Genomic DNA, 12,786 nt, shown 5'->3' with positions numbered 1-12,786 from the left:
GGATCGAACTGGTCATTGTGCTTGCAAGGCAGGCAGTGGAACCACTGAGCTAAATCCCCAGCCTTTAACTTACTATTTGAGTCAAAATTTTCAAAGCTCTATTTTTAGGGTAATCCTAGAAAATTATACATTAGCATTTGTCTACATTATAAAATTTTTAAAAAGGTGACTTTTATCATTCTGTTTGTTTAAGGCAGTGTCTTCGCAGTGACATGCTAGGTTAATAGAAGAGTGTTAGGTTGGACTAGAAGAGGTGTGGCTCACTGCAATTCTAAGAGGAGGGTCTACTTTAATACTATTCCTTTTAAAAATTATTTGAATGGAGAGCAAAAGCCAGGCAGCTCTGTGTAGGCACCATGAGTCATTGGAGGGGGTGGGTCACAGAGCAGCACTTGGATTTGGAGGGAGAAAAGTCAGCAGCACCTCAGAGGCTACTGCTGTGCATTCCTAAAGGCATCCGTAATGTTTGACAAGTATTTTTAAAGTTAAAAAATTATTTTAATAAAGTAATTAAACATTCTTTCTGCATTTCTCTCCTGTCTTTGCCTGTCTTCAGTCTGCCTACTTTTCTAACAAAGCCTGCCTCTCTACCATGTGCTGGTGAAAGAAGGAGAGTGGGAACTGGTGATGTTGGCTCCCCTGTGAGCTCAGTGTCTCCTCTGAGAAAGACGCTCTTGTGGAGAAAGGAGACACTGGTTCTGCTCAGCTGCACATGGCATGGAGAACAAGAACTGATTGAGAGGAAGGCCTGCTGGCTGCTGAGGCAGGCCTGAGTGATTCGGCAGTTTTGCAGACTTTAGGAAAAATGTAGATACATTAAAGCTGTTGTTGTAGGGCTGTTGGGACAGACTAGTGATTTGCTCGGTGGAGTCATTAAAAAGTTTGTTGGAAGTCATTCATTGCAGTGCAATTTTAGAAAATACAATCATCAGGGAAATATTTGGTTTTATGCTCTAATGTTTGTTTGTTTGCTTGTTTAAAGGAAAGTTGTCCTTTAAGGAAATTTTTAGCATATAATGGCCAAAAGTAGAATAAACAAAAAAGGATAATCTTCATTGAAAGTGGCCATTACATTACTCAATGAGTCCAGCCTTTCATTTTTATTATTTAAAAGTTAAAGGTCGGGGATTCATTCAGCTCAGTGGTGTCACCACCTGTCTCATAAAAGCAAGGTCTCAAGTTCGATCCCTGGTTCCAAATAAATAAATAAAGACATCAGGAAACATGTTACAGAATGAACTGCAACAGGAGGTTGACTCAGGACCTGCTTTCCATGTACAGTACAAGGCATTTCTCTGTGCCAGCAGGATAAGATTCTGTATTTGGGCCAGGGATTTAGCTCAGTGGTTCCGCCGCCTGCATTGCAAGCACAAGTGCAAGGGCCAAGTTTGATCCCCAGTACCCCCCACCCCCCAAAAAAGTTAGATATGGAAGGTCAGCTATAAAAGATTGTGAGTAAGACTTTTGATAGAAATTCAAATGACAGTATTAGACCTTGGCTAAATTTTATAAGAGTATTTGGTCTGAATCTGGCAGTGATTCAGAATCATCAGAGAATGAGCCTTTAACAGTCACAGCAATCTCACCTCTTGTTTGGAGGTGCAGATTTGGAGGGCATATTGCTTGATTAGGAATGGCTCCTTTTACACAAATGTAGTGTATGCAGATATGTAGTGTGTGTGCATCTGAGTTGCAAGCATCCGTGTGCCCGTTTCACTATTGCCAGCAATTCATACTGCCAGTGTTCTCTGGTGAGTACAAAGGTGGAGGCTGTGCCAAGATTTCCTCTTAGTGGGAGCCAGGATCAAAGGACTGTAGCGTTTCAGAGCCTGAAAGCCACAGATCCATGAATTTCAAAACTCTGTAGGATGTATCTTGTTAGGTTTTGAATCTTCGTGGGTTAGAAAAAAGCAATGATCTGTGCTTCTGTCCTAACCACTGTGGGCTGAGCTTTGACTCTCAGTAAGCTGTGGTTCTACTGAATCACAGTGATGTGTCCAGGATGGCATTCACAGTCCTGGTTTTGCCATTTCTTGTATTGCTTAGAAAGCCTCTTATCAGCTCAGCAGTGGACGTTTGCTCTCAGAGAACAAGAGGAAGACTTGGGTGATTTTTTGTGTTTATTTGGTAGTACTTTATGTGAAAGGTGGTGGCTGTGGGTTGTGCTTTCTTTGCTCAAAGCTGTTTATGTCAGAGGTTAGAGGAGTGCTTCTACTGCTTAAAGATGGAAAGTAGAGTTTAGGGAGCTCTGGGCTTGGTTTTGTTCCCTTTTTATAGAAGGTTGAAGAAGCCATATCCAGCCTTGAGGACCTGTTAGGGCCAGTTGTGTCTCTGTACAGCCTTTGTTTGCATGGCATCCTTGGTAGTTTGTCTTGAACCCTCTGGGGCTTGTTGTATCCCCAGGCCCTGCCATAGGTACTTAGTGGCTGATTGTTCAGGATAGAATGCAGCTCCAGGGGCCTGCATAGTACTCTTCTTCATGTGCCTCCTTATGGTGGTTTTTTGAGGTTCCTTTGTGGGGGTTGCACCCTGTTCATGTCACCTCAAGGCTGGTGCTGAGCTATAGTTTCCTTGAAGTATTGTCTCTGAACTAGTTTCCTTTTTATCGTCAGCTGATATCGGTCCCTAAATTCTCTCCTGCGCTTTTAGACACCACGAGTGGCGGGGCGGGGGGGTTGACAGGGCCTCCTCTTGTTATGGCTTCCTGCTGTTGTGTTTCACCTGTTCTTTACTGCTTTCCATCCAGACACTTCTGAGAATACAAGTTAGAATGAGGGTAGTGCTTAGCAAATGCTGGCCTATGCAGAACAGGTTTATGAAAAAGAACTGCAGAAAACCCAAAATTATTCATCTTTTAAAACGTGGTAAAATGTGGAACCTTATAGTGGTTTTGCTTAACAACTTTAAAAACTCTAAAAAGTATAGGCAGCAGCTACCACAGTTTTATACTTGAAAACTTACTAGTTAGCTAAGATCATAATTTTTTTCCAAAGTGCTTGACATACAAAATTTCTCTTGCTTTACAAATATACAAGAAAATGTTGTATCTTTTTTTGTTTGTTTGTTTGTTTGTTTGGTACCGGGGATCGAACTCGGGGCCTTGAGCTTACAAGGCAGACTGCAGTGAATCTTTTTTTTTGGTACTGTAGATTGAACTCAGGACCTTGCGCTTGCGAGGCAGGCGGAACCACTGAGTTAAATCCCCAGCCCGAAATTGTTGTATCTTTATTTTGTCCCCTGCTGAGGGGAACCTGCTGAGGCTTCTGGTTCTGTTGACTTCACCAGTCAGAAGCCACATGTTAAATAAAGCTCAGTTTCTAAAGATCTCTGGAAGGTAGGAGCAGTGATGTCAGCATCTGGGGGTCCAAGACATGAGCATTGGGCTGGCTTCATGGGTATCCTGGGAGATGGCATTCTCTTCACAGTTGTTTTATTATTTTCTTCCCATCTTGGTGAAACAGCCAGACCAAATCCATTTGGAATGCCTGGGATGGTGCCACCATATGTTCCCCCTCAGATGCTCAACATTCCACAGACTTCGCTGCCAGCAAAGCCCGTGGTAAGGCACCCCCTGAGGTGGGTAGGGCAGAGAACCCTGGATGTTGCATTTTAAATCCTTGAATTGATGTATAAGACAGGTGCCAGTGTTTGTGGAATCAAAACTGATCGGGGAGGAGGCAGCCCAGGCCTGCACCAGGCCCCACCATCCCACTGACCTATGCTGTGTTTCAGGCCCCACAGGTGCCCAGCCCAGGGGGCGCTCCAGGCCATGGTCCATACCCGTACAGCCTGGCTGAACCAGCTCTTACCCTGGAGACAGGCGGGAAGAACCTGGCGGAACAGAACAGCTACAGCAACATTCCTCACGAGGGGAAACACACACCACTGTACGAGCGGTCCTCACCCATCAACCCAGCCCAGGGCGGTAGCCCCAATCATGTGGATTCCACCTACTTCCCTGGCTCTTCTACGTCATCATCATCAGACAATGATGAGGGCAGTGGAGGGGCGACCAAGTGAGTGTGCGTGGTCACACAGTGGCCTGGGGGGCCTGCCTTCTGGCTGCAGCTCCTTGGGTTTTGCTCACAGAGGTTGTTGGCTTTAGGTAGGTGCTGTGCCCTTTGCTCAGACTCAGGTTCCCTGAATATGAAGGATACAGGAAGCGTGGGCCTGCCTGCTCTGCAAGATTTCCGTGGTGTCAAGTCTGTACCTCACATCTCAACCCTCTGGCCTGAACTGCAGGAATCCTTCTGGGGAGAGGGTTTGTGTGATGTGTAGACCTGGGGAGTATATTTGGATTGCTGCTACTGTCCCTTCCTTACTCCAGTCCTGCCCTGTTGCCCCAAGAGTGTTAACCTTCTGGCATCTGGGTGAAGAGAGTTCTGAACTTCTCCTCCAAACTCCCAGCACCTCATAGCACCATTGTTGACACTGTTTGCCCAACTAAAACCACAGAAGCTGCCTGAACACAGGCTGGAATTTCTCCCTAGAGTGCAGAAGTTTACAGATAAAGAGTTGGTTAAAATATGATCAAGAAAATCTTGTATTTCTCTCTCCCTTAAACTATCTTATGTTTCAAAAAAGGGAAAGAAAAGGGAAGTATCTTTGCTTTGAAACTGTGTCCTTTCCCTTAGTTTGAACTGCACTTTATAAGTGGATAGCCAGTGCTAATTATTACATTAATTGCTATCTGGGCAAGTGGATGTTATATCCAGGTCTGACTTCTGTCATAAGAAATTTGGGGACCGGGGATTTGGCTCAGTGATTCTACCACCTGCTTCGCAAGCACAAGGGCCCAAGTTCGCTCCCCAGTACCAAAAAAAGAAAAAAAGAAATTTGGGAAATATAGTTTCCATACTTTACACAGGTTCTTGTTGGTCTGACTTGTGAAACAGCTGATGCTCTCTCTTTGTCCCGTCTGTCTATAAAATGGGAGCAAATGTCTGCTTGTATACCCTGTTGATATGAAACAAGTAAAATTTATAAATGTTAATTTGCTGTATGTACAATTGTAAAATTCCAAAATAAAGTTAAGAATTGTATTTTAGCATTCATACATTACCCTTCTAACAAGATGATAGGTTTAAGACCCTTTGAACCAGGATCTTTTGGTTGGGACCCAGAAATCTTTTTATCTATCTATCTATCTATCTATCTATCTATCTATCTATCTATCTATCTATCTATGGTACCAGTGATTGAACTCAGAACCTTGTGCTTACAAGGCAGTCACGGTGCCACTATGCTAAATCCCATCCCAAAATCTTCATTTTAAACAAGTACCCTTGTGAGTCTCAAGCACACAGAAATCTGAGAATAGCTGACTTGGGTTTTGCTCCCAAGGTTTTTGGCTTTAGGTAGGTGCTGGAAAGTGCTGGTCCAGGAATCCCTTCCACTCTAGAATTTGAGGCATTGTGCAGTATCTTTTAAACATTCACTCACTTCAGCAAGATCAAAATATCTGTACAATGCAGGTTAATCTGAGTGGGAAATCTTTCTAAACTCTGAAACATTGGCAGAAGGAGGAAGCTTTATTCTCAGGGCTAGTGACAGAGATGTGGAACCCAGATGAAGGTGATCTCTTGGGCAAGTGAGTGGTGACTATGGACAATGAGGCTGTCTTGTTCATTAGGGTGAACATTCAGAAGACAGCAAAATCCCCATCTTCTTGGACAAGCTATCTTCATCAGGGTGAGAGCTGAACTTGGAGCAAGCAAAACTGCCTGAGCATTTTCTTCTTTCCTGTGTAATTACCACCTAGGGGTTTTTTGGTACCGGGGATTGAACTTGGGACCTTGCACTTGTGAGGCAGGTGGCAGAACCCTTGAGCTAAGTCCCCAGCGTGGATGTAAAGGTTTTGATAGACTTGCTCCTGGATCGGCTACAGTGTGCCCAGTACCCACTGTATGGGACAGATAGGTGCAGAGAGTCAGTTTCTACAGTTTCTACAGTGTATGTTAAATGATCTCGCAAGGAAGCAATAACTAAATTTAGAATGTGGGATGACAGACAATGTAAATGACCCAGTTCCCCAACAGTAAATCAGTGGCTTTTATTTTTTATAGGGTGTTAGGGATGGGTAACTCGGACTGTTATGAAATAAAAGAGACAACCAGAAAAATAAAAGCTTCCTATAAATTAAAAAAAATTAAAATATTTTAAATGGCAAAAGACAAACACATGCAATTCAAAGGAAACACAGGTATCACTAACACGTAGAAAGATACTCATCCTAAGAAGACTGAAGGAATGCCATTTAAACATAAAAAGTTAACTTTTTAAAAAATCATAAATCTTTGAAACATTTGTTCTTGAACATATACCATGGAGAGGGAGCCACGCAGGAGTCCCACCTTCCTTGGCAGGTTGCTCCTGCCCCTCAGCTTTGTCTTCCTGTGTCTTAAGAGTTGCAGGCACCTTGGGCTGGGGATTTAGCTCAGTGGTTCCGGCCCCTGCCTCGCAAGGACCCAAGTTTGATCTGCGGTACCAAAAAAAATTCATAGATTTCATTTTTCTTATTACCATCTGGATGCAGTGATACATGGAATTCAGACATTAGATAATGTAATATAAAGAATCCCTCTTGATCTCACCTCTAAAGAAGTATCTATATTCAACAGTGATAAATATTAAAATACCTTATTTTTCTCTGCTTATATTAAAATATAGCTTTTGTATAAATGAGTCCTTATAGGGACAGCAACTTGCCCATTTTCCTTTTATATTTAATATGCCTATATAAGTTTATGTGTATACTGTACTTATTTGTGCATGTAAATGTATGTGTGTATTTAATGTTGCTGTTTTTAAATGGATATATAAAAGTCCCATTCAGAGAAAATATTAACTTTTCAACTTCGTACAGATATATTTCATTTTCTTGAACACTAATATGTGAGTCTTTAGTAGAGAGCCCAGTGCCATGGAGTATGCCAATATGTATTGTTGATTTTGTATGTGGGGTGCTAGCTGCTCTTGCATATACTTTGCCGTCCCTCCTCCCCCATTAACTCATGTTAATGATGTGTGACTCATGTAGGGCCACATCTGGGCTGTGAAGATGAGCCTAGGAAGGGGGACTGTTGGATGTCAATGTCCAGGCTTCTGGCCTGTGACCTACTTGCTGTCAGGAGCCTGCCTTCCAGGGTCCAGTCTGGTGTTTCAGGTTGTAGTTCTGTGGCTTCAAGCCCATAGTTTTGTGTACTCTCACATAGGCAAGATGTCTGCTGAGTTGTTTGTAGGGTATATAAGCTGCTGGGTGTGCATAATAAATGATAGTTAACACTTACTTAATTAACTGTTGAGGGCCTGGGATTTAGCTCAGTGGTTCTGCTGCCAGCCTTGCAAGTGCAAGGACCTGAGTTCAATCCCTGGTATCAAAAAAAAAAAAAAAAAAAAAAAATTTTTTTTTAACTGTTGAAGCAATATAAAATAAAAACATTGATTTAGTTTTTAATATAGAATAAAGAATTTCATTCAGCTCCACTTGATCTGTTTTCCCAGGGAATACACTCCTGAAATGTGTGTCTTTTTCCTTTATTACAGTTTAGTTATTTTTCTTCCTTCCAAAAATTTGAGGGCTTTCTAGTAGCTTTCTGACAACCTTCAAAGGCCATCTCTTCCTGGTGGGTTCCCTGGCTGCCCAGGGCTGACTTGCCAGAGGTGGAATGGTCTGTTGTTGCTTCTCGTGTGTGTGTGTGTGTGTGTGTGTGTGTGTGTGTGTGTGTGTGTGTGTGTGTGTGTGTGTGTGTGTGTGTATGTGTTTGAGTGTTTGAGAGTGTCTCACTGTGTAGTCCAGGATGGTCTTGAACTCACTGTGTAACCCAGGCTGGCCTCAAACTCCTCAGCCTCCTGAGTGCTTGGATTATAGGTTTGTGCACTATGCCTGGCAGCATTTGGAATTTATGAAATTATTTACTCAGATTATTCATCCTGGTCTTTTCCATTTCAAGTTTTTCTAACACTGATTAAACCTACTAAATTATTTTCATAGGCACTAGGAAAGTCATAGTGCTATTTCACAGATGCTGTTGAAATGCCTTATTTTTGGCTGCCCCATCTCTTTTCTACTGTGCTTTTTTACTACTTTGTCAAATAAAGCTGCTCCCCAGCTAAGTTTCCTTAACTGCCTGCTCTCTGAACACAGTGAGGTCATCCATCTCCTCCTGCCTGCAGTGCACTTTCCCACCTTTCTGATTGTTCATCCCCAGCCTCACCTCATCACCTCTTTCCGTGAACAGACTGGATGTGCGGTTTGTGTGTTGTCATCTTGCACTTATTTATAAAGTATGCCGGGAAACACTGACTCTTACCTCTCCTGAGTCTGTCACTTCAAAGATGGTGAGTCTTCACCTTATTTCCCGAAAGCTCTTTCAGTGCAAGGCCTGCCTTTGTTTCCTCTGCATCCTCCAACATACTGAACACTCCACCTTTGATCATCTTTGAACATCTCAACTATCCATTTGAAGCAGGAAGAAATATTCTTACAATAGAATTATTTCTAGAAATAATTTCTTGTGGAGAACATAAGATTAATAAAGCATTTAAAAAATATTGCTAATTAAGAGTCTGCAGGCTTAGTTTGGGCCCTTCTCACCATCATGAACTTGTTTGGGATAATGATCCACAATAACCAGTGCTTATGTTCATTTCATGTTCAGCCACATCAGCGGGAACAAGATTGGCTGGGAGAAGACCGGAAGCCATGTGGAGCCACAGTCACGGGGAGACCTAGGAGACCAAGCAAAGGTATAATGTCTATACTTTCTGTTCTTTAAGTTCTGACTCTAGGTGTGTAGTATTGGTGCTGGTTTAAAGAAAAATACCCTCTCTTTTAAGCATCATCAGTCACACACACCTTTCCAGAGAGGAGAAAAGGGGAAAGGAAGAGTTAAGGGTTGCCTTCAGCCTGCCTATCTTAGGGAGTTAGAGACACCTGCACACCTCCTTCCTCTTTGGACAAGCTGTCCTGAGCTACCTTTTTTTTTTTGGTGCAGAGGATCAAATTCAGGGCCTTGTGCTTGAGAAGCAAGTGGTGGCACTACTGAGCTAAATCCTCAGCCCTGAGCTACCTTTTTAAAGGCGTTTTTGTGAGAATTAACAGAGGAAGCCCCTGGGATAAGTACTTTAAAAATTAAAATAAACTAAATTTTATTTCTCCCTTCTTACCTAGGGCTGCCTATTAATAGTGATCACTAGCCAGATGTGATAGTGCATGCCTTAATCCCAGAACTCAGGAGGCTAGGGCAGGAGAATTGCTGAGAATTCAGGGCCAATCTGGGATACATAGTATATTCAAGACCAGCCAGCCTAAACTATATAGTCTACATAGTGAGACCCTGTCTCAAAAAAAAAAAAAAATTAGGGCCAGCGTTTTAGCTCAGTGGTGCCACACCTGCCTCGTGAGCGCAAGGTCCTAAGTTTGATCCCCAGTACCGGGTGTGTGTGTGTGTGTGTGTGTGTGTGTGTGTGTGTGTGTGTGTGATCCCAAGGGTTATCTTGCTAATTTGCAAGTCACATCTTTCTCCTGTGTTCTTGAGAAGGAACAGGACTCCTGTAGGAAAGTTGGTTTTATAAACAGAATTGTCTGCATATTAGAAACTCACTGAGTTGCAAATGAGCATTGTGAATACCTGTTCTTTTCAAAGTTATCTCCAAAGCACTTTGAGTTGTTTTGCATCTATATCCTTCTGGCAGAGGGAAAGTGTAGAAAACTCTGAAGTTACCATGAGATTTTCTTCATAAGACTAATTTTGGCACTTGGGTATTACAGGATAAAATGAAGCACTTAATTGCATATCAGTAGAAAGAAGACATTTTATTTTATTCCAAAACAGAAGAGTGTATATTTCTTTGGGTTGCACTAAAGGAAACAATAAGCAATTCTCATGTCCAACATTTATTCTAATCAAGAAAAAGTTTTATTGTACAAATAATAATTGCTCATGGTTAGTTATTCAGCTGATTCAGACAGTGCTAACATGTGTCTCCCTTTGTCCTTTCTCTCCTCTCCCAGTGCCTCTGGCTGGCAGTGAACTGCTGTCATGTTCTGTGCACACATCCCATGTGGGTGATTGTCACAGAACAGGTATTTTCTATCAATATATGATGCTGTTGTGCACATCTTTCTGTGTCCATGTTTGTAGATCTGAGCCATAGTATTTGATGAGATGAGGTTAGGTTTTTGTTGTTGTTTTTGTTTTGTTTTGATTTTTGCTTGATATAATTGACTTGAGTTTTTATAGTGACTACAGAGAATACTTGAATTTGAGTTTTCTTTTCTTCTTTTTTCAGAGATGGAATCTTGCTATATTGGCCAGGCTGACCCCAGACTCAGGCTCAGGTGATCTCCTTACCTCAGCTGGGGCTATAGGCATGTGATATTATACCCAGCAGGGTTTTGTTCTTTTAAAAACCAACTGTGAGGGCTGGGGATTTAGCTCAGTGGTTCCGGCGCCTGCCTCGCAAGCACAAGGATCCGAGTTTGATCCCCGGTACCAAAAACAAAACAAAACAAAAAAACCAACTGTGAGCTGGGAGCTGGGTATGGTGGTGCATGCCTATAATCCCAGCACTCAGGAGGCTGAGGCAGGAAGATCACTGTGAGTTTGATACCAGCCTGGGCTACATAGTGAGTTCCAGGGCAGTATGAACCACATAGTGATACACTCTAAAAAAAACACACAAAAAAAAACAAAAAACAGCTGGCAGGAAAGAGCAGAACATGGATCAGAGCTCCATAAAAATCTAGTTCTAAATGGGCTGGGGATTTAGCTCAGTGGTTTTGCCGCCTGTCCTATCAAGTGCAAGGTCCTGAGTTCGATCCCCGGCCCCCCGCCCCAAATCCAATTCTAAGAGCTGCTGGTGTTATGATGGTAGTCAAATTGCATAACCTTGAGTGTTAGTTTCCTCATCTGTAGTGATATTAGCAAGATCTTGAGAAAAGCAGAAAGGCAAGGGAAGTGAACAAGAATCAAACAGGTCAGTGAGGTAGCTATGGATAGCTGGAGGCCTTAAGGGAAGAACTGTCGGGGGTAGGACCACTTCCTGCGATGAGTCCTCCTCAGCCCTCTTCCCACACACATAGGCATGCAGAGAGACACAGTGGGTGGGACGCACACACACTGTCCTGTGAGGCAGAGGGGTGTCAGTGGCGTTTCTGTATGCAGGGTGGTCCAGGTAGGGGAAGGGATAGGGTACTTTCGAGTCTCTGTCATGACGCTAGAACTAATCCCTACACAGGATTCATTTTCACTCTCCGTGGTTGCCAGATTGGACAAGCACCTAGCATACTTGAGATACAGTAATGGAAAAGTGACACAAACTCAATTTTCCTGTGTCCTTCCCTTTGCTTTGTAGGCAGAAGGCTCATCCTCTGCTTCTTCAGGAAGCCAGCTAGCTGAAGGCAAAGGGAGCCAGATGGGCACTGTCCAGCCAATCCCATGCCTGCTGTCGATGCCCACGAGGAACCACATGGACATCACCACACCTCCCCTGCCCCCTGTTGCGCCTGAGGTGTTGAGAGTGGCGGAGCACAGGCACAAGAAGGGGCTGATGTACCCCTACATCTTCCATGTCCTGACGAAGGTATTACCCAGGGGCCTGGAGCGGCTTGTTATTTGATGGTGTTTTGTTTTTCTTTGCCTTTTGTGAACTGTTTTTGTGTCTTAATGAACTATTTAAATGAAAGTTTACTTTTCCCTTTTTATGAGGCAGGTGGCAAAACCACTGAGCTAAATCCCTGGCCCTCTTTTCCCTTTTTAAACATTAAGCAGAAGGTGAAATTTATATTTCTAAATATGATTTTAAGATAACTTACAGAGTCTCACTTTCTTCTTCAATTTAGTATATTTTTGAAACTTCTGATGAAATATTGTATCATTTTATGACTAGTAATTTTATTTTCTTATTTCAACCTCAGAACTTCTCACACCGTATTTGTGCTATTTCATTTTAGAAAAATCATGTCTCCTCTTTTGTGTGGCTACTAGTATGCTGTGTAGTTTAACTGTCTTATTGAGTGCAGTTTAAAAAGTGCTAATAGCAAACAAAAAATAATTATACAGGATTTTATTAACATGTGCGTAGTCAGAAAATGTAATTATCTTTTTACTCGATGTCATAATTTCACTTTATTAGTGTCTTACCAAATGTATGCTTAAATATATACATACGGTGTGGTATTGTTTTAAACCTCGGTGTCTCAGGTACATCTGTGTGTATTTAAATTCTCTCAGTGGAATGTAATTTTTATGTTGGCACTCACAATTGCAGACCTGTAAATTAACAAGTTATTTCAGTGACCAGACTTATGCTGAAATGGTTTGTTACTATCTTGTATTACTAACTTTCTCAAGACCTATCTATCCCACCATATATAATCAGAACTTTTTTGTATTTTTCCGGTACTGGGGATTGAACTCAGGACCTTGGGCTTACAAGGCAGGCATAGTGCCATTGAGCTAAATATCTGGCCCTGTAATCAGAACTTTTTCTGTTTATTTTCTGCAGTCCATCTGTGGTTTGTAAGATGGAGTCAGATGGAAAGACTCTTGTTCCATGGTATTCACAAGTGGATTGTTGATCAACTAATCTAAATGTTGCTTTTATAAATTAAAAGGGCACAAAGAATATTTAGCCAGTACTATCTACTCAGCTTTTTTAAATTTTTTCAGTAGTATCTGCTTCTAAATCTTATCTTATTGTTTGATGTGGGTATTCACTAATGGTGTCACTTTCAAATTGTAGTTGTAAATTTTTTTTTTTTTTTTTTTTTTTTTTTTTTTA

The 12,786-nt window shown here is 42.1% G+C and overlaps 1 protein-coding gene across 2 annotated transcripts in view; it reads left to right on the top strand.

Moving 5' to 3' along the window:
- The window catches only part of Fam120a (family with sequence similarity 120A), a 93,837-nt gene that overhangs the window by 47,896 nt on the left and 33,155 nt on the right, over nucleotides 1-12,786 (top strand). For both annotated transcript variants that reach the window (XM_033756800.1, XM_010607640.2), the window contains exons 6-9: nucleotides 3,462-3,559; nucleotides 3,733-4,016; nucleotides 8,661-8,748; nucleotides 11,359-11,586. In XM_033756800.1, coding sequence (XP_033612691.1) covers nucleotides 3,462-3,559; nucleotides 3,733-4,016; nucleotides 8,661-8,748; nucleotides 11,359-11,586 — 698 coding nt within the window. The remainder of the gene's footprint in view (nucleotides 1-3,461; nucleotides 3,560-3,732; nucleotides 4,017-8,660; nucleotides 8,749-11,358; nucleotides 11,587-12,786) is intronic.

This window comes from Fukomys damarensis, unplaced genomic scaffold (assembly GCF_012274545.1).
Source record: "Fukomys damarensis isolate Sample0158 unplaced genomic scaffold, DMR_v1.0_HiC HiC_scaffold_27, whole genome shotgun sequence".
NCBI lineage: Eukaryota > Metazoa > Chordata > Mammalia > Rodentia > Bathyergidae > Fukomys > Fukomys damarensis.
The sequence above is the reverse complement of the archived record's forward strand: the minus strand, read 5'-3'. Positions and strand labels throughout refer to the sequence as shown.